Source organism: Lepus europaeus, chromosome X (genome assembly GCF_033115175.1).
Source record: "Lepus europaeus isolate LE1 chromosome X, mLepTim1.pri, whole genome shotgun sequence".
NCBI lineage: Eukaryota > Metazoa > Chordata > Mammalia > Lagomorpha > Leporidae > Lepus > Lepus europaeus.
Window position 1 is genome coordinate 102,087,964 of NC_084850.1, and position 25,369 is coordinate 102,113,332.

General features: G+C 43.8%; 1 protein-coding gene across 1 annotated transcript; it reads left to right on the forward strand.

Moving 5' to 3' along the window:
* The first annotated feature begins 1,299 nt into the window (after positions 1–1,299).
* Positions 1,300–24,531, forward strand: ZNF41 (zinc finger protein 41). The gene is given in 4 exon segments (XM_062183119.1): positions 1,300–1,409; positions 18,256–18,398; positions 18,652–18,755; positions 22,284–24,531. Coding segments are annotated over 4 exon segments (2,397 nt in total). The 3' UTR covers positions 24,324–24,531.
* Positions 24,532–25,369: the final 838 nt, after the last annotated feature.

The window sequence follows — 25,369 nt, forward strand, 5'->3', positions numbered from 1 at the left end:
GGGGCCTGTGGACATTGGTTATTGCAGGACTGTGAGTTGGTATGTGCTGGACCAGAATGGCTAGTCCTACAGGTGTTACAGGATTCACTGACTTTATCATTGGGCTGTGCATTATGAGGTCCTAAAGGAGGTCAGATTTGGTGCTCAGGGTCTCAACATTTTCACCCCTTGAGCAGATCAACGTTAATTTTCTGTTGCTGGTATGTTGGTGACTGAGATGCCTGTGGAAATGAGTCAATGGCATTATTTGGGACAGTTTTTGTCAAGAAGTGTGGGCTAATGATCCAGGAGCTCGCATACACCTGCTGGTTTTCAGGACCCAGATGGGAATTGTGGGGGAGGGGAGTCTCCATTTTTATCTTCCACAGAAGGTAGGTTTTATAAATTGCCCAGAATATACACCTGATTGCACAGAAGCTCAGCTTATGTGCATGGGACACAGTTGCTCCCCAGCTGGAGCACTTTGAAGGCGGTAGGAAACAGAAATAATGTTTACTGTGACTCTGCCATGTATAGAAAACCAATACAGCTCAGTGCTTAAGAAAATGGACTTTAGAACCAGGCACTCCTTGGGTTTGAATCCTGGCCCCTAATCTGAGTGATCCTGGGGCAAATTTCTTAGCATTTCTGAACAACATTTTCTGATGATATATGGGAATAAGAATAAAAAATAAAAATAATAACAATGCCCTGGCTACAGGATGAGTGGAAATAACATGAGGTACCTAATAAAACATGTCTTGCACCTTGTAGTAATAGCAACCCTGGCGATTGAGTGCGTTCCAGGTGCCAGGTGGGTGGTGTGCTTTAGATGCATCATCTCATCTAACAACCCCATAAGATGGGTGTTTTCATCCTGTTTTAAAAAATGAAGAAGCGGCCTAAAGTGACTCTGCTAGATTCCAGCTAGAATGGAAGAGAGCTGGACATCAAATCTTCGTTCATGTTACAGCAGATCTCATTCATTTCCCCCGTATTCCACGCTACTACTTAATGTTGCTTTGACTAAACTTTCCTGCAGTATCCAGCACAGTGAGCTGCCCCTTGGAACCCCCAGGAAGCATTTGAGGGTGAATGTGGAGTGACTAACCACGTGGGCCCTATCTTTGCAGGTTTCTTGGAGCCTCTGCAGTCTGGGGCCAGACCCCTAGTGGCAACTACAGGATCTTCCTTAGGTCACCAGCTCACCTCCCCCAGCAGCTCCAGTTGAACCCACAGATGCCTGCCCTGCTCGAAGCTTCTGGGAAGAAGAGCGGAGTTGTCAGCAGGAGAGCCTGAGGACCAAGGCCCAGCGTGAACATGCCAGCCAATGAGGACTCCCCACCATGGTCCCCTGCTGAGGCTGCAGCAGGTCACCAAGAGGTGAGGACGGAACAGATCCAGGGACAGGAAAGCATTCAGCAAGGGAGGTACCTCCGACCTGTGCCCAGGGTCTTGGGGTGGGGGCAGGGGAGTCACAAGAAGTGGCAGATTCCGGCCTTGCTGCCCAGAGACAGATCAGGATCCTCCCGCGTGGCTGATGTCACCACATCCAGAGGCCTGGGTGAGACGCGGCTGCCGGCATACTATAAGGGCACCGGTTTGAGTCCCAATTGCTCCACTTCCCATCCAGCTCTCTGCTATGGCCTGGGAAAGCAGTGGAAGATGGTCCAAGTCCTTGAGCCCCTGCACCTGCTTGGGAAACCCTGAAGAAGCTCCTGGCTTCTGGCTTCCAATTGTCTCAGCTCCAGCCACTGCGACCATTTGGGGAATGAACCAGAGGATGGAAGACCTCTCTCTCTCTCTCTCTCTCTCTCTCTCTCTCTCTCTCTATTTCTATCTCTATCTCTATCTCTGGCTCTCCTTCTCACTCTCTCTGTCTGTAACTCTACCTCTCAAATAAATAAATAAATTTTAAAAAAATCACAGACAGGTTCACAAATAAAAGATAATTTTAAAAATTACTTGGAATCCCAGAATTACCCAAAGGTAACCATTTTTAACCTTTAGTTCTTTTTCCTTTTGGCTGTTTTTTTCCTGTGTATGTGCATGTGTGCGTGTGTGTGGGCATATGTGGGGGGCTGTGAGTTTCCATGCATAGCATATAATATATTTCAAAATACAAGGGTACTTCAAAGAGTGGAAAGCAGAGTTAAAATATAGTGTTATTTTGGTGCAAAAAAGTGTGAAACCCTTGCAGTTTTATTTTAATAATATGCATTTTCCATGAACTGTTTGAAGAGTCCACATATGCATGGATTTCAAAGATTTTGGTGCTTTTTTTTTTTTTTGGTAAGAGAAACTTATCTTTTAATTCCATTTTCCATGAACTCTTTGAAATCCCCTCATAGCTAATAGAGCACTAGGGATTTTTTTAAAAAAGATTTATTTATTTGAGAGAGAGAGAGAGATCATTTATCTGTTGGTTCACTCCCCAGATGGCCACAACAGCCAGTGCTGAGCCAGTCCAAAGGCAGGAGCCAAGAACTTCACCCAGGTTTCTCATATGGGTGGCAGGGATCCAAATACTTGGGCCATCCTTTGCTGCCTACCCAGGTGCATTAGCAGGGAGCTGGATCAGAAATGGAACAGCTGGTACTCGAACTGGTGCCCATATGGGATGCCAGCGTTGCAGGCCGTAGCTTTACCTGCTATGCCACAATACCAGCCCCATAGAGAACATTTGAATGATCGTGACTCAAAGGAATGATAAGTCTGAGGTGATGAATATGCCAGTTACTCTCATCTGACCATTAAGCATTGTATAGATATATTAAAATGTCACACTGTAGCCCAAACGTATGTACAATTACTACCTATCAATTAAATGTAATTTTTTTAAAAAAAATTTAAGTTTTAAAACGGAATGGTATTTTTTGGTTATCACCTTTTTGTAAAGGACAGAACCCTCTCTTTATTTATTTACTTACCTATCTATTTATTTGAGAAGGAGAGAGAGAAAGAGAGAGAAGGAGCAATCCAGAGAGACAGAGCTTCTGTGTCCTGGTTCATTTTCCAAATATCTATAAATTCTAGGACTGGGCCAGGATGAAGCCACGACTCAGGAACTCAATCCGAGTCTCATAACAGGGTGACAGGGACCCAACTAGTTGAGCCATCACCTTTTGCCTCCCAGGGTGCACATTGGCAGGAAGCTGGAATCAGGAGTGGAGCTGGGACTGAAACCAGGCACTCCAATATGGGCTGCAGATGTCTCAGCTGATGTCTTACCTGCTAGGTCAAACTGCTACCCTGGTTACCTCCTTTTTAACCAGTAGTTTTCTAGACAGTAAATGTTTTCTTCATATACATACAATGTCCATAATTTAACTAGCTTTCTATTTTAAAAAGTTTACTTTTAATTGAAAAGTGATAATTGTAGATACTTATGGGGTGCAATGAGATATTTTGATATATGTATAAATTGTAGGATGATGAAATCAAACTAATCTCTATCCTGTTACATATTTACCATTTTGTGTGTGTGTCATGTGAATATTTGAAATCTGCTCTCTTAGCAACTTTTTTTTTAAAAAAAGATTTATTCATTTATTTGAAAGAGTTACACAGAGAGAGAAGGAGAGGCAGAGAGAGAGAGAGAGAGAGAGAGAGGTCTTCAATCCGCTGATTCACTCCCCAAATGGCTGCAATGGCTGGAGCTGGGCTGATCTGAAGCCAGGAGCCAGGTGCTTCTTCACTTCTCGGTTTCCCAAGTGGGTGCAGGGGCCCAAGGACTTGGGCCATCTTCCACTGCTTTCCCAGGCCATAGTGGAGAGCTGGATTGGAAGTGGAGCAGCGGGGACTCGAACTGGCGCCAATATGGGATTCCAGCACTGCAGGTGGCAGCTTTACCCGCTACACCACAGTGCCGGCCCCTCTTAGCAACTTTGAATCCAAATACAGTGGTCCTCTCTTATCCGTGGGGAATATGTTGCAAGATTCCCAATGGATACCTGAAACTGAGGATAGTACCTATATATGATATGATTTTTCCAATACATACATACATACATTACCTCTGATAAAGTTTAATTTATAAACTGGGCACAGTGAGAGTTTAACAATAATAACAATGAAATAGATCAATTACAATAACAAAGGTTATGCAAATGTGGTCTCTCAAAATATGGAAGTTTTCATTTAATATTTTTGGACTGTGGTTGCTTGGCTGCAAGTAACTGAGGCCTTGGAAAGCGAAACCAGAGAAGGGAGATTCCGTTACATTGTCATTCACTAGAGTCACCATGCTATTCAACAGGTCCTAAAAGCTTATTCCTGCTGCCTAACCAAAACTTTGTATATTTTCACCAAATTCCTATCATCACCCCCCCACACACACCAAGTAGTCCTCTACTAAAATGCAGTTAGGGTATTCCAGGTTTTATGTTATGATTAAAACTGCAGTGGGTAAAATTCCTATATTTAAATCTCTTTCCTAAGTCAAAATTGCTTTTTGGAGTGAAAGGGAGAGGGGCATGAAGCGGTACATGAGTCAGTGCTTGATAGTGGCATGCTTTCACTTGTCTAAGCTTTGCTCAGTAATCACCTTCACAACCACACACACACTGGGGCTATGACATTTGGTCCTCCCCAGTCCTGCAAATGGCCTTCTTGCGCATCATTGTGGGGATTTCTAGACAACTGATTCTGGCCTCTGCATGACACATTTCTCCATTCATCTCTTCCTTACCAAGCACAGACCTCCCCAGCCTTTCTCAACAATAGACAGACATGACCAAGACCTTGATGCATATGAGTTATTCACATATTAGTTTGTGAGGTTCTTGGTTTTTTCATTAGCTCTCAGGGAGCAAGGTATAGACAAAGATACCAAGAACCAATAAAACTGTCCCTAAGGGATGGAGAGCAGCCACTTGGACCAAGAAGAACTAGTGGCTGAAGTTGAAAAACAAGCAGAGTGGTAAAGAAGAAAAATAAGGCCAGGAGACAACCACAGGGCATAGCAGCGAGATAAGGAACAGGGAAACCTGGAGGGAACATGGTGCATTTAGTGGAGATGGAGAATATCCCAGGGGCCCAGAGGACAGGTGGAGGCACAAAGAAACTAACAGAGGACACAGGGAACTCCAGTCAGCTGCTGAGTAGCAGCCAGAGACCAAGTACATTAGGTGGTCATCACTGGGGAGCAGGGAAGAGCCAGAGGTTAAAGAAAATCAGAAGACTTAGGAAATACAAGGATGAAACCAGAAAATAGAGGAACCAGGTAGCAGTCAGGGGGAGCAGGAAGCATCCAGAGCTGTGAGGAAGCAGAAGAATCCGATAAAATGGGGAAGAAAAACCAGAATATTCAAGGAACCAGATATGAGCCTGAGAGATAAACAACCTCCCAAGGAAACAGGGACCATTTCCTTGGTGTAGAAGAGACTGTTACAGTATAGGGAAAAGGCAGGGATACTAGAGAACAAGAAACAGGAAATAGGCTCCTGATAATGGATGGCACCCAGAGGAACCGGAAGACAGCTGCTGAGATTATAGAACAGGTAGAGGGATCAGCGAAGGGGTAGAACCCCTGGAACCGGGGAGGGGTGAGAGAAGAGCCTCTAAGGCTGCACAATGGCCTAGGGTACCAGGAAGCATGTGGCACAGGGAGCAGTCACCAAGGTTTAGGGAACATCTAGAGGGAGCAGCAAACATGTGTTTGCAGCTGGATGTCCAACAGGGGTCCTGGGTAATGACCAGAATGTTGACAGAAATAATCAGACTCTAGGGAAAGGCTTTTAGCACAGTGGTTAAGACACTGCTTGGGATGCCTGCATCCACGTTGGCGTGCCTCAGTTTAACTTTCAGTTCTGCTTCTGATTCCAGCTTCCTATTGAGTCCCTGTCGTTCACATAAGGAGATCCAGATAGAGTTTCTGGTCCTTGGCTTCAGCCTGGGTCAGCTCTGGTTGTTGCGGGCATTTGGGGAATGAACCGGTAGATGGGAGCTCTGTTCTCTATCTCTCTCTCTGCCTTTTAAATAAGTAAAAAAGTTAATGTAGGTTTATTCATGATAGACTATGAATGAACTAGGCCTGGGAAACATAAGCCAAATGACTTTTAAGGAGTCTTGGTAAGTGTTCCAAAATGGTCGAATTTTAGTGAGAATTTATATTTTCCAAAACAGTAAATTTTCCTTTATCATTACATGAGGAATATACATTGATTTGGCCCAAAAAGGCAAGCTTTAGGTAAGTGAGGGTGAGTTTCTCACAGGCAATTGCTGTTTTTCCAGCATGATTCATTACCAACATCTTCAGAGACAGGACATGCTGCAAACAAGGCTACTGATTCATTTGAAGAAGGATGTTATATATATATATATATATATATATATATATATATATATATACACACACACACACACACAAAAGGAATGTATAGATAAAGAACAAAAGGATTGTGCAAAGCTGCTGCAGATGGCTAAAGGTGAAGCAGACCTTGTGCTGCACATGACCTGAGCCAAACTGACTGACTGACAAGAATAGCTTTGTCCACAACAGTCCTCGGATGGGTCCCAGCAGGTAGATCTCTTGAATGCTTTGTAGGCTTTTTAGGGGCAGTTTGTTCTCAGTTGTCCCTGTTGGCCACATATGACTAGCTTGTGCATATGTAAGCCCAGTCACAAGATGATCTCACAAAACTGGGAAAGCTCATTCCCAGAAGGTCTCTCAGTGGTGATACAGCAATGATTTGGGGCTGGTAAGGTCTAAGATAGAGTTATGATTAAATAATATCCTGGATCAGACCTAGTTGTTGTGCTGTCATTGAAACCGGAGGCTGACCCCCTAAAAATCCCATCTGGGGTGCCATATGATATTAGACTATGGGGTACCAATTATGATATCACCATGTGCTTATTAATAAATCCACAATATTAATAAGCCTGTGTGGGTTCTTGCCTAATATTCAGAGAAGAATCCTGAATACCAGCATAAATGAACGAAGCAGCATGATAAGTTTGTAAGCTTTTTATTCAGTGGGAGAAATGCATAGGAGAGTGAGGGCCCTATCTAAGAGAGAGAGGGAAATCTGGACTCATACCGAGTACTAGGAGCCAGCCACGTGGAGGAGCATGTAGGCCAGGAAGCATGGAGCGGGTGGCCCGGAGACCACGTGCCCTGGAGGCACAGGGCAGCAAGGGCCCTCAATGGCAAAAAGCCAAAGAAAAAAGGCTGGGCCCACTGTATCCCAGGCCTTTAATCCACTTCCAAAGGGGAGTGGTTAATTAGCCTGATTGGCCGGTGGGCACACAGGTGTGGTCAGGTAGGGGCATAAGGTCACACTAGGGCATGGTGAGGGCATGGCCTTCCAGCTCACAAACCTAATCAATTTTATCCTATATGCCTGCCTAGAGCATCATGATCTGAGTTTTCATTTGGGTTTGACCACATCTATGGCATATAGACTAACACTTTCAAGCAAATATACACACAAAATCTATAACATATATAATAAACAACATCTGAAACAATTAGCAGTAAGAATGATTATATAAAGTACATGCTCCAAAAAGAGTATACTGAATCAGATGGTAATATACATCCTAACCAACCAAAAAATTCCCATGCAACCCTTGTTGCATTCCTTTAACCAACTCCAATGTGTGTTTGTCTTCTTTATTTACAGCCAGTGGACCTTGTGGTAGACCTCATTAGAAGTTTGTAGTATAATTATTAAATCTTGGTTTTGTAATTTTAACTAATCCCATTTCCATTGGGATTACATCATGCAGAGGATGTAACTTTAATTCAAGAAAGAGCTGGTCTTCTGCATCTAAGTTGTTATAGGACTTACTGGAAGAGGATAGCTCTAACTTTCCAATTATCTTAGTATTATACCAAATACTGGTTTTATTGTGAATATATGAGGTTTTGTTGCAATGAAGTCCAAAAGGTTGTATCATCCAGAAGTCCTTCCCAACAAAAACAGCCCTTTCCAATCTACCAAATTAGTAGGTACTAAAGGCCAGACCTGTGAGAAGTCTAGGTGCCAATTGCTCTGTGAAAATACCTCTTTGGTTACCCATTGGAGGCAACCTAGTATTTTTTTTTATTTGACAGGTAGAGTTATAGACAGTGAGAGAGAGAGAGACCGAGAGAAAGGTCTTCCTTCCATTGGTTCACTCCCCAAATGGCTGCCATGGCCAGCGCTGCGCCGATCCAAAGCCAGGAGCCAGGTGCTTCTTCCCGGTCTCCCATACGGGTGCAGGAGCCCAAGCACTTGGGCCATCCTCCAGTGCCCTCCTGGGCCACAGCAGAGAGCTGGACTGGAAGAGGAACAACTGGGACTAGATCCAGCGCCCATATAGGATGCCGGCGCCACAGGCAGAGGATTAACCAAGTGAGCCATGGCGCCGGCCCCACAACCTAGTATTATTTATTATAGTTCTTACTCCAACTAACTGGACAATGAAATATTTTATGACATTGCTTAGCCTGGGAACATGAGTTTTTAAAATACAGTATCTTAGGTTACATTTCCCACCTAAATTTTCCATAAATCAAGGAATCCATAATTTTTTCTGAAGTTGCTGGACTGTGCTTCAGCATTAACTATGGTAGGCCATTGTGTCAATCCTGCCACTGACTGCATTTGCAACAAAATGGTTAAAAGTCATGTTGCAAGCTGGTTCTCAGCAGCAAGTCTGTGAATGAGTTTTTATAGTTTGCTGGGTCTCCTAACCATTGAAGTAGACAGCGTTATCATTAACTAGATTTTCCATCCTTCTTTTTCCTGAAGGAGCATTTATGCTGTTTGCCTTAGTCTTTTACCAATGGATATCTTTCTTCATTGGCCAAAAATTCAGCCTGCCCAAGTATCCCTAGTCTCATTACCTATCCCAACAAAAAGGTCCCTCTTCTGCCTTTGGAGGGACCAGTTATGATTTACTCTCCAGAAATGTTGTTTCAAGAGTGTTCTAACGATATTTGTGCAGTTTGAGTAAATTAGCTCACCTAGAATTGTTGGGGGTCCCAGTTCAAGATTAAATGAATAGTTGTAACTCCAAGATATGTAGTAGTTTGGGTGTGCCATAAGGCCTCGCCAAAACTCCCTGATCTATAAAAAGAGTTAATTCTATCTGGAATTTCAGCCTGCCAATTTATACCTATAAATTGATCTGTGAGTGTGATTTTAATATTTTTGATCCATAAGTGGAGATAGTTTCCCCAGGATATCATCTTATTAGGGACCCCGTAGGTAATGAACAAATTGCAGCAGGAGCACTTGTGCTCCCACAGGAAGTATAGGTTGTCTATTTGGTCCTAGCCACAAATTTCTATTAGAATCATATTTGCCTCCTTTTCACTGTCAGAGCTGGTGTTTAAGGGGAGAGGGAGGGTGGCTTTCTGTTAGTATTGTAAAGAAAGTTAGAGGGTTTTTGTTAGTGAAAGGACAGACTCAGGTAGGACAGACCGATTCCCTTAAGGCAGCATTTTTTTTTTTTTGGTACTGATACTGCAGGATTGTTTTCTTTTGTGCTCTTTGTATTAGCTTTGGGATGTCTAGAACTTTTTAATATAGCAAGCTGTTTTGGCATTTGTGTTGCTTCTAACAGTTCCGAGGCATGTTGCCCTTTATATTTGGGTGTACCTGATGAAGTAAGGAAATCTCATTACTTTCATAACATACCCTAATCATGGGCTACCCCAAGGCATATATGCTATCAGAATATATATGGGTAATTTTGTCTTTAGTTATTTGGCATGCTCTGTTTAATGCTATTAGTTCAACTGTTTGGGCAGATTTAATCCTATTGAGAACTTTCTCTTTTTAAAGAAAATTTGTGGGTGACACTTTAATTATCTATTTGAAAGGCAGAGAGAGAGAGAGAGAATCTTCCATATCTACTGGTTCACTCCTCAAATGCCTGCAACAGCCAGGGCTAGGCCAGGCCAAAGTCAAGAGCCTGGAACTCAATCAGTGTCTGCACATGGGTAGCAGGAGCCCACCCAAGTACTTGTGCATAAGCAGGAAGCTTGGATATGGACCTAGGCACTTTGATATGGGATATAGGTGCCCCAAATGGCATCTGAACCACTGCAGCAAACACCTGCTACAAGTTAGGGACTTTCTGGAATATCTGTTAGAAAGTTAACAGCATATCCAATCTGATGATGTGATTTTTTAAAAATATTTATTTATTTATTTGAAAGTCAGAGTTACACAGAGAGAAAAGGAGAGGCAGAAAAAGAGAGAGGTCTTCCATCCTCTGGTTCACCCCCCAGTTGTCTGCAACGGCCAGAGCTGCACTGATCCAAAGCCAGGAGCCAGGAGCTACTTCCAGGTCTTCCCACATGGGTGCAGGGCCCAAGCACTTTGGGCCATGTTCCACTGCTTTCCCAGGCCACAGCAGAGAGCTGGATCGGAAGTGGAGCAGCCAGGACTAGAACTGGCACCCATATGGGAAGCCGGCACTGCAGGCAACGTCTTTACCTGCTACGCCACAATGCTGGCCCCTGATGATGTTTTCTTTTAAAAGTTTATTGTATTTACTTGAAAGGCAATGAAGTGATGCAAGCCCAGCAAACACAAGCCAAATGACTGCTTAATATGCTTAATATGTATGTATGTATGTATTTTATTTGAAAGGCAGAAAGACGGACAAAGAGAGTCAGAGACAGATAGACAAAGAGAGCTCTTCCATCCACTGGCTTACTCCTCAAATGCCTGCAACAGCCAGGGAGGATGAAGCCAGGCTGAAGTCTGGATCCCGGAACTCAATCTGTGTCTCCCACATGGATGGCAAGTATCCAAATACTTGAGCCACACCTTCTGCCTTCCAGAGCACACATTAGCAGGGAGCTGAGATCAGAACGGAGACATGGACCTGAACCCAGGCACTCTGATATAGGATGCAAGCATCTTAACTATTGAAGCCCAACAACTTTTAAGGAGTCTTGGGAAGTATTCCAAAGTGATCACCTTGTGGTCAGAATTTGTGTAAGTTTTCCTTTATCAGCACATGGTGAATATATATTTGTTTGACTTGAAAAGGTGGTGAATTTTTCACAGGTTGCAGATTGCTGCTTTTAGAGCATGACTGCTGGCAAGCTTATTTCAGAGACAGAATACGTTGAAAAGAAGGACGCCAATTAATTTGAAGAAGGACATTTCTGAGAATGGGTCACTCAAGGTTGCTCCAGATGGCTAGGATGAGACCATACTCTTTGCCGCTGCACATTACCCAAGTCAAGTAAATTAATAGCTCTATACATAACACCCCTCACATGTTTCTCTTGAATGTTTTGCAGGCTTCCAAGGGTGCAGTTTGTTGTCAAGAGGAGCTAGGGAGCAAGCAGAGTGAGCATTACGTGTGTAGCGCGCGTGAGGCAGCAGCTAGGGAGCAGCTAGGGATTCTACAGAAGAGCCAGAAAGAATCGCGTAATTGACTGAGTTGACAGCCAGAGTCCATGAAATGGGCAGTGAGAATGAAGAAGCCAGGGAGAGGCTGGGGAACGGCTAGAGTTCCTGAGAATCAAGAATCGGGTGACAAAGCATCCTGGTTTGTCGTGACTGAAGGGACATGGGACTTTCAGTGCTAACACAGGGAAATGCCTCAGCAAATTGGAACAATTGCTGACTCTACCCAGGAAACAACCAGAAGACCCAGCCGATAATATGAGTAATGGAGACGTGGAAGTACAGACTCCAGCCATGGCCTAGGATACACAGAGGTAGTGAAGGTCAGTGGTTGAGAGCCTAAGCTAAGAAGCAAGCTCAGTGTGTGGCCTGCGGACCAGATGCGTGAGGATCATGAGCGAGGACATGTGAGAAATGTACTCAGGCGTGTCCGTTTGGTGCAGGGGTTAAGCTGCTGCTTGGCCCACAACCCGTATCGGAGTGCCTGATTCAAGTCCTGGCTCTGCTTCCAGTCCAGGTTCCTGGAAGGCAGCAGGTGATGGCTCAAATGCTTGAGTCCCTGCCACCCACATGGGAGACTTCGATGAAGTTCCTAGCTCCTAGCTTCAGTCTGGCCCAGCCCACCCTATTGCACATATTTGGGGGGTGAACCAGCTATCTCTGTCTACCTGTCAACTGTCTCTGTCTCTCTGGCTTTCAAATAAAAACAAATAAATAAAGTTGACAATTTAAGGTTTCAAAAAACATGTGTATTTAAGGAACAATCCAAGGGTGCAGGGGAGAATCAAGAGACTAAGGAACGGAGGAATCCAATAGAAGTTTTTTTTGTAAGTCAGAGACAGCTGGAAGGAACAAGAAAAGCCCTTAGGAACCAGGTCACAGTGAGATAGATGGACTAGAGCACAATCAGAAGACTGACGCCACAGAACAAGGGACAGCCGAGGAACACAAATGACAGGGACCCAGTTAGAGCCAAAGGAAGCAATACAAGAATAAAGGGCACTCAACACAGGAAACATGTAGAAGGAATAGTAAGCACAGGGGCCAAGGAGGAGTCCGAAAGAACAGCAAATAAGCAGGTGGGGAACAGTGAGAAGAGGGAACGTGGAGATGTCTGGGGGAGCAGAACATAGACGCCTGGAGAGGGCAAAGAATGTGCTGGAACCGAGATGATCCTGAAGCTAATCGGTGGAGCGGGGACGGGGTGGGGGCTCACCTAGGATGGGGAAGTTCCTGTAGGGAGTCCCTGGCAGAAAAACTGAACCTTTTCATACGTGGCGAGAGAAGCTGGAATCTAGGGGAGGAGGGTCTGTTTTTCTCACTTTGTCTTTCTGAAGTCCTCTTCTCCTGCCTCATGTATGCCCTCCCAGCCATGCTGGGGTCCAAAGCTCCTCTTTGAGTGGACAAAGGGATAAAACAGAGGCATCGGTGAGCAGTGCACCTTGTCCATGTTCCCTGTGATGGCCGACATGGCCTTTGTGCATGTGGCTATAGTGACTTTGCAGGAGTGAGAAACAAGTGAGGGTGGCCTTTGGTTTACCAGCCATGGCTGTGGCTCCACAGGTAGGCAGAAGCACTTGTTAAAATGCTTAACACAGTCAGATGTTAAGATAAGTTAACACATCCACACCGATGGGCAGATAACCACTCCTCCCCTGACACCAGGTGGCTGCTTCTCTCTAGCAGGCCTGAGAGCAACCGCACAGTCATCAGGCTGAGAGCCTCCTCCAGCCCTAAGCCCCAAGGTTCTCCCTGAATGACAGTCTTTGGGAGATGAAGGGGGCAAGCAGATGTGTTCTTTGGGATTCACGTGGAGGTCCTGCTCCCAGCAACCCTCAGGCTTGTGCAGGGCAGGACCTCTGGTTGTTCCCTGCCTGCTCTGTGCCCTGACAAGGGGACAGTCTGCAGGGCCCTGAAAGACTGAAGGCTCTTTTGAGAAACAAAAGGTGCAGCAAGGCCCCACCTCCACCCCCACCCCCACCCCAGTAATCCACACAGCCCCTCCCGCCCGCCCCACCCCCACCCCCGCAGCCCCTTCCCAAGCGGCACTGCCCCACAGGGTCCCCCTGGGAGCTGGGCCTTGGCCCCACGTCTGCTTAGTTCCTGAATTTGCCCACGAGCGGTTTCGAGGGCCACGCGCCCAGGCCCTGCTGGTCCAAGAGCAGAGACAGCTGCTGGCGAGCCTCCTGGTAGGGCCCATTTAATTGTTGTACGATCATTAGAGCCTCTCTTGCTACTGTAGTATGGTTTCTGCCTTGTGGAGCAAATCCTCACCTACTCCTTGGCCTCCGTGGTCACTCACCTGTATTTTCCACTACGAGTTTTAAACCTTGGACCCTTTTGTAACTTTTCGTTTTGTAACAATCTCAAAGTTTAGACTAATAAAGGATAACAAACTACACAAGCATGTGCCCTTCATTACCACTTTCCCACATTTGCTTTTGTTCTCATCTCAATTTATGCATGCCTGTGTATTGCTGTGTGCGTGTGTGGGTATCCACACCGAGATACTTATATTTTTTTCTTTTCTGAACGACTTGAGAATGACTCGCAGACAATTCCCCTTTACCCTGATATTAGTCAGCTGTTATTTACTTTAAAATACCCAAGAGGACCTTCTGAGGGAGGAAGAAGGTTTCTTTTGCATTTTTGTTTTGCAGGTTCACATTCCAAGGGCAGGTGACCTGGTTCGTCTGGCATCCGATGGAGGATTACGTGGTGAGCCAGGAAGCCGAGAGAGACACAGGAAGGAATCATGCTCAGCTTACCTATCCAAGCTTCTCTCTCTCTCTCTCTCTCTCTCTCTCTCTCTCTTTTTGACAGGCAGAGTGGACAGTGAGAGAGAGAGAGAGACAGAGAGAAAGGTCTTCCTTTACCATTGGTTCACCCCCCAATGGCCACTGTGCCCGGCGCACTGCGCTGATCCGAAGCCAGGAGCCAGGTGCTTCTCCTGGTCTCCCATGGGGTGCAGGGCCCAAGCACTTGGGCCATCCTCCACTGCACTCCCGGGCCACAGCAGAGAGCTGGTCTGGAAGAGGGGCGACCAGGACAGAATCCGGCACCCCAACCGGGTCTAGAACCCGGTGTGCCGGCGCCGCAGGCGGAGGATTAGTCTATTGAGCCGCGGCACCAGCTCCAAGCTTCTCTTGAGTACGGCCTTCAGAAGGCACACGTGCAATGACCTAAAACCTCCCACTAGGACCACCTCCACACACTGTAATTAGCTCAAGTCTCTATGGACTGTTAACAGAAGACTTTGGGGTTTAGACCTCTGCCAAATCCTGTTCAAACCGTAACAACTCCTAGATGCTTCAATGTGTATGTCCTTTTTTTTAAATTTTTTTTTAATTTTATTTTTATTTTTGACAGGCAGAGTGGACAGTGAGAGAGAGACAGAGAGAAAGGTCTTCCTTTTGCCGTTGGTTCACCCTCCAATGGCCGCCGCGGTAGTGCGCTGTGGCCGGCGCACCGCGCTGATCCGATGGCAGGAGCCAGGTGCTTATCCTGGTCTCCCATGGGGTGCAGGGCCCAAGGACTTGGGCCATCCTCCACTGCACTCCCTGGCCACAGCAGAGAGCTGGCCTGGAAGAGGGGCAACCTGGACAGGATCGGTGCCCCGACCGGGACTAGAACCCGGTGTGCCGGCGCCGCAAGGTGGAGGATTAGCCTAGTGAGCCGCGGCGCCGGCCTCAACGTGTATGTCTTAAGAATAAGACATTCACCTATGCAATGATAATACAGCTATCAAACCAGAAGTTTGACATTGATACAGTACTATCTAATATACAGAAGGTATTATCTAATAGTCAACATATAATACATTCACGCCCCAATTTTTGATGGGTTTTTGTCCTGATAAACCTATCATAAGTTAAAAATGTAGTTAAGTCGGGGCCGGTGCTGTGACTCAGCGTGTTAAAGCCCTGGCCTGAAGCGCCGGCATCTCATATAGGCGCCGGTTCTAGTCCCGGCTGCTCCACTTCCAATCCAGCTCTCTGCTGTGGCCTGGGAGAGCAGTAGAGGATGGCCCAAGTCCTTGGGCCTCTGTGCCCATGTGGGGGACCCGAAGGAAGCTTCTGGCTCCTGGCTTCAGATCAGTGCAGCTTCAGCTGTTGCAGCCATCTGGGGAGTGAACCAACGGATGGAGGACCTCTCTCTCTGTCTCTGCCTCTCTCTATAACTCTGTTTTTCAAATAAATAAAAAATAAATAAATAAACCTTAAATATATAAACCTTAAATATGTATATATAGTTAAGTCTAAAATGCATTTAATCTACTCAACCTACTGAACATCAAAGGTTAGCTTAGCCCTACCTCAAATGTGTTCAGATCAGTTGCACTCTTTCTGTGCAACTCTTTCAAATAAATAAATAAATCTTTAAAAATAAAAAAGATTTATTTATTTATATGAAAGATAGAGTTACAAACAGGCAGAGGCAAAGGCAGAGGCAGAGAGAGAGAGGTCTTCCATCCACTGATTCACTCCCCAAATGGCAACAACAGCCTGAGCTGGGCCGATCTGGAGCCAGGAGCGAGGGGCTTCTTCCAGGTCTCCCACATGGGTGCAGGGGCCCAAAAGCTTGGGACATCTTCAACTGCTTTCCCAGGCCATAGCAGAGAGGTGGATCAGAGTGGAACACCCTGGACTCAAACCAGTGCCCATATGGGATGCCAGCACTGCAAGTGGCGGCTTTACCTACCATGCCACAGCGCCAGCCCTCGTGTTTTCATCTTTTGAGGAACTGGTAGACTATTTTCCAAGGCAACTATATCATTTTATATTTCCCCCAGCAGTGTAGGAAGTTCCCAATTTGTTTACATCATCAGCAACACTTTATTACCTAACTTTTTGGTTCTAGCCATCCTACTGGGTGTGAAGTGGTATCTCACTGTAGTTTCTATTTGCATTTCCTAATAATGATGTTTCTACTAAAAGGCCTTGCTATCCGTAACGGTTTGTAATGGTTCATAATATCCACTAGCTCAAGGCCTTTGTTGCTAATGTGTGCTGCAGATAGCTCCTCTTACTCTGACTTTCATTTTTTTTCCCCTTTAAATGAATAGAATCTATGCCATCCTCTCCTTACTTTAAATTTTATCTAGATGTTTTATGATGCATAATATAAGGTAAACACTATGTGAATAATTGTCTACTGTATTATTTAGGGAATATGACAAAAAAATCCTGTGCATGTTCAGCACAGATGCATTTTTTTTCCCAAAATATTCTCAATCTGTAGTAAGTAGAATCCATGGATGCAGAAGGCCAACTATATCTTCAGCTATTTTGAACTGTGTTTTTTACTTTAAAATTACAGTTCTTGGGGGGCATGCATTGCCTAGTAATGAAGACAACCATGTCTCAGAATACCTGGTTCAGTTCCTGACTCCAACTCCTGACTCCAGCTTCCTGGAACTACTGGGAAGACAGCTGCGATGGCTCAAGGAATTGGGCTCCTGCCACCCATGTGAGAGTCCTGGATTGCGTTCCCAGCTCCTGGCTTCAGTCCCAGCCCAGTCCTTGCCATTGCAGGCATTTGGAGAGTGAACCAGCAGATGGGAGCTCTGTCTATCTATCTCTTTCTCTCTCAAAAATAAGTTGAAAAAAAATGTAAATGAATTCAAAGTATAAATTTTTAAAAATACATAAAATGATGGTTCTTGAGATGTTCCTGTTTATTATTGATATCTGACTCAACTGCATTGTGTTTAGAGATGGTCTACAAAATAAGGTTCCTGTATCTCCTGCAGCTTCTATAGCTTCTATATCTTACACCCTTCCTTGAGCAGTCTCTTCAGTTTCTCAACTTTATACTGAGAACTCCCAAACTTTGCCTCCACCCTTGCCCAGCAACCTACTGTATAACTCTCTCTGTTTTACCACCTTCATTTCAGCATGGACAAAGTGTAACATGTGTCCTCCTCTTCTTCCCCCTCCACCCCATCCTACTGTACTAACCCCTGTCTCAGGATATATAGCACCATGTTCTACATTGGCTGGACTTCATTTTTCTCACCTCTTCAATCTAGCCTTCTACAAACCTAGCATCAACACCTCCCTCAACATCCTCATTACCACTACTACCTTGAGTCCACATTGTTTTATTCTCTCGCATAAAGACCCTAGTGCATCTCCAGACTGGTCATCTAGTCCCACCCATTAGAAACTTTCCCCGTGGTGTATTTTGAATGTTGTTCTAAAACACACAATTAGGATGGTGTCTTTTCCTGTATATAAATGGAAGTCCATTCTCTACTAGAAAACAAAAAAAGACTCGTTCATTGTGCTGACCCCAATATATTGCTACCAAATTTTCTTCATAACCACTGTCAATGTACTCATACCATGGATATTTGTCTCCTTTATGTAGAACTATTGGCAATTTCCTGAATCCACCATGTATTTTTCTGTCTTCCTTCCTCCACGTTTTTGCTCATTCTTCTCCCTTCCAGATAACTCTTATCCCATCATCTCTATGCAGCCTAACCATATGCCTCCCGTTCTTTTCTTCCAAATGCCCCTTTGTGTCTTTCTATGTTGTTTATCCGAGTATTTAAATTGTTCTATATTTTATTCAACTCTATACTGCTGTTGGCTAGCATAACATCTGGCACATAGCTAATCAATAAATGTATTATATCTGGTTCTTAAGTTTCATGGAGGACATAAAGAGAGCTTATCTAAATCCTCATTTTTGAAAAAAAAAACAGTGACTGATTAAATAAATAAGTGGCTTAAGTACACAGTGAATGTCAAGATACTTTAATAAGTTTTTTCCTCTCATAAAATAAGAAAAAAGACTAAGAATTTAGCTAAAATCCTACATTGCACATTAGGATTTTTAAAAAGCATTCAAAACAACTTCCCATCTGTGTTCCATCTGCCAGCGCTGACCATGTCACCTTCACCAGGATTGTGTTGTTACAGGTATCAGTGTCATTCCAGGATGTGACTGTGGACTTCAGCAGGGAGGAGTGGCAGCACTTGGACCCTGCTCAGAGGCGGCTGTACCGGGATGTGACACTGGAGAACTACAGTCACCTGCTCTCAGTGGGTAAGGACAGCTGCTTATGTGTCTGCCAGGACCTCAGAGAGAGCATTTTGTTCTCAGCTGCCGAGTGCTTTGGCGTCTCAGAAATGGGTGATGATGTCACCCTTGATTTCTCTGAGATGCCTCAGTCCATTTTCACCTCTGTGATAATTACTCTGTTCCCAGTGAAATGTGGGTACTTCTCTGAAGAGCAAGCAGAAAGTGTCATTGAAAGTCAATAAGCTGGACCCAATCCTGTCTTCTGTCCTATGAACAGGGTACCAAGTTCCCAAACCAGATGCCATCTTCAAGTTGGAGCAAGGAGAGGGGCCGTGGACTTTGGAGACGGAAGCTCCACATCAGAGCTGTTCAGGTGAGTGAGTGTGACCCAGATAGATGGAGGACACAGAAACAGGCTCACTTTTTCTAGGAGAGGCTGATGCCTTTGCAAGGCCGTGAAGATAACTGATCTTGAAAGCTTTACACTTTTGAAGTTGATTGGAGAAAGTTGACAATAGCCCTCAGACACCTAAACACCATCTCCACGTATGGCCCTCGCCACATCACCTGTCTTCTTTTTTGCTTGGCTTTGTGCCAATAGAGCTGTCTCTAATATATCTACCATGTGTTGGTTGCCACTCCATCTTATTTAGGACCTTTTTATTCTCCTACTGTAGTCCTACCCCCAATCTTAGATTCTTTCCTTGTACTTTCATTTTTTTACACTTATTCTTTTATTCCAATTCCCATGCTGATTTGTTATGCTTTCTTCCATGAGCATCTGGTCGAATATATCTGATCCCTGAATTTGTGCAGTATTCTCTTAAATCCCGAAGTATTGCTTTATGAGTGTATATTTTTACTAAATGTAAATTACATCATGCTATATATCTTAACTCTGTTCCTTTTTTTTTTCATTTATCCCCAAGGCTTCTATCTATTACAGTATGTTTAACTGTCTTTGTTCTTCAGATTGCTCCATAGAATGCTTACTGCCTTTATCCTCTCTCCAGTAGGAGATTTCTGATATATATTGAGGTGTGACTTCCCAGTGAAGGTTTTTCCACAGTCACATCCTACTTGACCATTGACCCACTCATGGATACTGAGGGTTTTGTCTAACTCCCAGCTAATACAAACAACTGTGCAATACATTGACATAAGCTTTTCTCTTACGAGGCATGAGAATTTCTAGAGGTACTAATCATTGGTGCTTTCATTCTAAATTTAACTGAGTACCACCATATTGCTCTCAGATTGGCTGCCCTAATCTGTATCCCTAGCAGCATCACACAAGGGTTCTTGCTGTCTCAGATTCTCTGCCAGCAAACACTACTCCCAAAGTTTCTCATTTTTTGATTTCACCTGCCCCATGAAATGACTCCTAATTATTCTAGCACATACAGCACTTTCCTTGTACTCATGCCCCATTGGAATCGTAAGGGATTAGCCATGAAAAGGAAAGAGAACTCTAAAAACTAAATAGCAGATATAGACATGGCAAATTCCTCTAGGACTGTGATAGAGTTCTCAAGGACAAGGCCCCAATGTTTCCCAGGGATAAGATCCAGGCTGTGACTTACAGCATGGCCAAAAAGTGGCTATGGTACCACAGTGGAATGTTCTAGATATCTGCCCTGTCAAGTTCCAGAGAAAGCTATTCACGGAGCAGTGTCTCACTGGAAGTATTCTACTACCAATCTTGTGCGAGGCGTGCCAGAGTAAGGTGTTGGGTGCCACACGCTGCTGACTGCAGTGCAGTGCAGCAACCATTGAGCTGCAAGAGTTACTAAAACTGCCTGAGCTGGGTGTTTGGTAGCCACAGGAGCTGCAGAAGCTGAGATCCAGAGAAGCCTTCTGGATTCTGGAGATGCTGTATGTGCCTCAGGAGCCAGATGCTGGCAAAGCCACTGGGCTGCAGGGGCCTAGTGCTAGACAGGCTGCCTTTGCTGCAGGAGCCTGCAGAGCAAGCTCCATGGAACCCAGAAACAAAACCCCCTCGTCCTGCAGTAGCTCTCCAGAGCCCTCCACTGACAATGCAGATGGCAAAGTTTAAAAAACAAACAAACAAAAAAAGAGACCTGGATCCATTTCAGTGGGGCAGGCAAGGAAGGGTGAATTTGGAGCTGAGAGGCAATCAGTTGATAGCTGGCACACTATCTCTTCAGTTTTCTGAAGCAAAGCATGTAGAAGATATAAATTTAAATGAATTAATTGTGGGGAGATAGGGAGAGGAGGATGTTTTGTTCTCTTTCAATCATGTATCCAGAGGAATTTCAAGGACTATAAGAAAGACCTTCAAAAAGTTCATGGAAATGCATATTATGAAAAACTATGCATGGATTCAAATGTTTTGTACCAAAACAAACTTACCTTTTAATTTCATTTGTCCATGAACTTTTCAAAACATCCATGTACATTGTATTTGGAAAGGGAAGACAACCGCATGAAATGTTAACACTCTCATCCTCTAGATATTAATTCTTTCTATGTCAGTATTAAACTGTGCCAAATTGGGTATTGATATGAGTGATCATAGTGTCCTCTTTATAAATTCATAGCAATACAACCTTCCTAAAAGTGTGCTGAAGTTAGAGGTAATATCTACAAAGACTATGCATTTTCAATATGTACAGAGGGGCGAATCAATGAGCCAAATAAAGGGGGAGATCCTCTCTTTTTATAAGAATTCTGAAATGAAATGGGTCCAGTTCAACAGCTCATCTCTGCTCCTGACAGATCAGGCACCATGTTTCAAGTGATTGTTCTGCCAACTGCTAGGACAGCTGCATGTTTAATAGGGAATACAGATTTGCCCACTGTCTTAAAACTTGCCTTGCAAGTGGCACATATCACTTCACAAAGTGAAGCTGATGAATGGAAGGTTCGGCTGCATTCTGTCACTGTAAAACAAGGAGTAAGGTGTGAGCATTGCGGTGTAGCAGGTTAAGATGGCCCTTGGTATACCCATATCCCATCTCAGAGTATGCGTTTGAGTCTTGGCTACTCTGCTTAAGACTCAACTTCCTGCTAATGTGCCTGGGAAAACAGTGAATGATGGTCTAAGTACTTGAATCCCTGCCAACTCATGTGGGAAATCCAGTTGGAGTTCTGGGCTCCTGGCTTCAACTTAGCCCAGCTCCAGATTGTGCAGGCATTTGGGGAGCAAACCAGCAGATGGAATATATCTTTCTCTGTCTCTCCCTCTCTTGCTGTCACTCTGCCTTTCAAATAAATAAATAAATCTTAAAAAAAAAAAAAAAAAAGAAGGGGCAATGAGATTCTGGCAGATGGCTTCCCCTGTCCTATTTTACACTTCTTGTTATAAGACTGTATTGCTGGGACCAAGAAAAGCTTACAACTGGCAATTTGAAGGGACTTCGAAAAGTTCATGTAAAATAGAATTAAGACCAAAAGCAATAAATTCCTTATTACATATAAAGAAATATTTCTTCCGTGCCAGGCTTCACCTCAATAGGCTTTAATTTCTTCTGATGACTCACTACACAAACCTCTTCCATAGTGGAGCTGGATTCCAGAGGGTTCAAAACCCATCTCTCCCACTTATATAAATAACTATTTGATCTTCAGTAAGATACATAACTTCCCTATGCCATAATTGTAAAATAATTGATAATAGTAGCTACCTCATAGTTTTTAATGAAAATTACATGAGCTGTTAGAACAATGCCTGGTGCATCAAAAGTGGTATATAATAATTTTGCATCAATTAAGTAATCTGTAAGAATTTTGTATTACTACATTATTGGTATTATTATTATTATTATTACTATTATATGGAACCTTCCATTTCTCTGTGTTCATCCTGTCCCAACTACATATACCCTCTATCCTCTGAAAATTGTTCTTTGTGTTATTTTCATCCCTTCTGTTTTCCTTTTAGAAAAGAATGTTGTTAAAATTCAACAACAGAGATTTTCTAGAGACGTTTCATTCCACCATGAGAAACTTGATCCACCAATAAGAGAAGATGTGTTGTGCTCCATTTTAGAAGGACTGTGGCAAGATAATGACCAACTGGAACACTATCAGGAAAACCAAAAGAACCCTTTAAGTATTGTAAAAATATTGATCAAGGAGAAGGGATATGAATTTGAAAAACTAATTCATGTGACTACCAAGCTTGTTCCTTCAATTAAAAAACTCCATAACGGTGACACAATTGGAAAGAATTTGAAGCACTCTTTAAACTTACATAATCATAATGAAAGCAATGCAACAAATAACTTTGGTAAGGTTTTCGGAAATGGCAACAGTTTCACCCATAGCTTTTCCTCCATTAAGAATGAGACTACGAATACAGTAGCAAAAGCTATTGAACACAATCAATGTGAAAACCATCTGGGCCACAAGCAAGCTCTCATCCACCACGAGAACACCCAGACTGGGGAGAAACTTTATGTATGCACCGAATGTGTAAAGGGCTTCACCCACAAGTCACATCTCTTTGGACATCAGAGAGTCCACGCTGGGGAAAAATCCCACGAATGCAACCAAAGCGAGAAAGTCCTCACTCAGAAGCCACAACTTGATGGAGCTCAGCGAATTTACCCAGGAGCAAAACCTCACCTATGTACTCAGTGTGGGAAGGCTTTTACCCTCAAGTCAAATCTCATTACACATCAGAAAATTCATACTGGGCAGAAACCCTATAAATGCAGTGAATGTGGAAAAGCCTTTTTCCGGAAATCAAATCTCTTTAGACATCTGAGAAGCCATACGGGAGAAAAACCCTATGAATGCAATGAATGTGGAAAGGGCTTCTCCCAGCATTCAGACCTCAGTATACATCAGAAAATCCACACTGGAGAGAAACACTATGAATGCAGTGACTGTGGGAAAGCATTCAGAATAAAACCAGCACTGAGGATGCATCACAGAATCCACACGGGAGAGAAACCTTATGTGTGCACTGAGTGTGGGAAGGCCTTCATCCAGAAATCACACTTCAATACCCATCAGAGGATTCACACTGGAGAAAAACCTTATGAATGCAGCGACTGTAGGAAATCATTCACCAAGAAGTCACAACTCCATGTGCATCAAAGAATCCACACGGGAGAGAAACCCTATATATGTACAGCGTGTGGAAAGGTCTTCAATCACAGGACAAATCTCACAACACATCAGAAGACTCATCCCGGAGAGAAACCCTATGTGTGTGCTGAATGTGGAAAGGCTTTTACTGATCAGTCAAATCTCATTAAACACCAGAAAACTCACACTGGAGAGAAGCCTTATAAATGCAATGGTTGTGGAAAGGCCTTCATATGGAAGTCACGCCTCAAAATACATCAGAAATCTCATATTGGAGAGAGACACTTTGAATGCAAGGAATGTGGGAAAGCCTTTATCCAGAAATCCACACTAAGTGTGCATCAGAGAATCCATACAGGAGAGAAACCCTACGTCTGTCCCGAATGCGGGAAGGCCTTCATCCAGAAGTCACACTTCATTGCACATCATAGAATTCATACTGGAGAGAAGCCTTATGAATGCAGTGACTGTGGGAAGCGTTTCACTAAGAAGTCACAACTCCGTGTGCATCAGAAGATTCACACTGGGGAAAAACCCAATCTATGTGCTGAGTGTGGAAAGGCGTTCACTGACCGCTCAAATCTCATAACACACCAGAAAATCCATACTAGGGAGAAACCCTACAAATGCAGTGACTGTGGGAAAACGTTCACCTGGAAGTCATGCCTCAATATACATCAGAAATCTCATACTGGAGAGAGACACTACAAATGCAACAAGTGTGGGGAAGCTTTCATCCAGAAAGCAACACTAAGTATGCATCAGATAATTCATACAGGAAAGGAACCTTATGCTTGCACAGAATGTCAGAAAGCTTTCACTGACAGGTCAAATCTCATTAAACACCAGAAAACACACAGTGGAGAAAAACACTATACAGACAGTGACTGAAAAAGCTTTTGCCTGGAAATCACCATTGGGTCTACATTGGCTGTTTCATGATTAGGAAGAGGAATGCCTTGTGCCACAATCATTGTGCAGGGGGGGAGTGGAGATAGACTGTAGCTTGAGTGAACAGAAGGCAAACAAAGCCCAGTGTATCTTTGGTTGTCTGGAGTAAGGAGTGCCTGCATCATCACAGTTGATGTGCAGTTATATGCATAGGGAAACCCTTTAGATAAAGCATCTGAGTGGTAGTCATGTTTGGTTATATGAATGATACGGGGATTCTCGAGTTCCTGCAAATGGTAGAACTAAAGATGGAGGAGGTGACTTGTCATCTCTTAAGTCTCACTTTTTGAATAAAGAACTTTTACAATTCAGCACTCATTAGTAGTTCTTTATATGCTGGGACATAAAAATACCCAATATTGGCCACTACTTTTTTTTCAGACTTCTAGGGTAGAATGAAGAGTTTTCATTGTCCAAACACTTGAAGTGCACTGAAGTCAAGGGGAAAGCCCATTTGGGAATTCAGATCTAGGAGTAGAAGCTAGAAGTTTCTGTGGTCAATGACATTTAAGGCACCGAAAAGATTCCCTTGAAGCAGGCTGTTCTTTCTGTTTCCTTTGGGAAGTCACCTTGGTATACTTTTAGAAGTGAAACAGAATTTTTAAACTGAAATTTTGACTTTGTGCATTGGAAACTTAGACATAGCCCTAGTATGTCTTACAGGAATATATAGTGAGTCATTAAATGTTACAGACATCTAAAAGTGGCAGTTGATCCCTTATTAATTCCTGCAGTGGCATCAGGTGATTCACACCCTACGAAAGTTATGCATGCCTTCTGACCTGTGCCCTCAAAGCCATTATTTATGTAAGCTACACACCTTGGACTCCTTATTCCCTTAGTAACTGAACCCTAAAACAACGCAATGGAGCCATGGCATTCTGAATTTTCAGTCTTGTCCACTGATGCCTCTGTTTTCCTTGGGATTCCTGTTTGGAAAATAATGATTGAAAAATTGAGTTTCAATACATAAAATTTGATTTTTC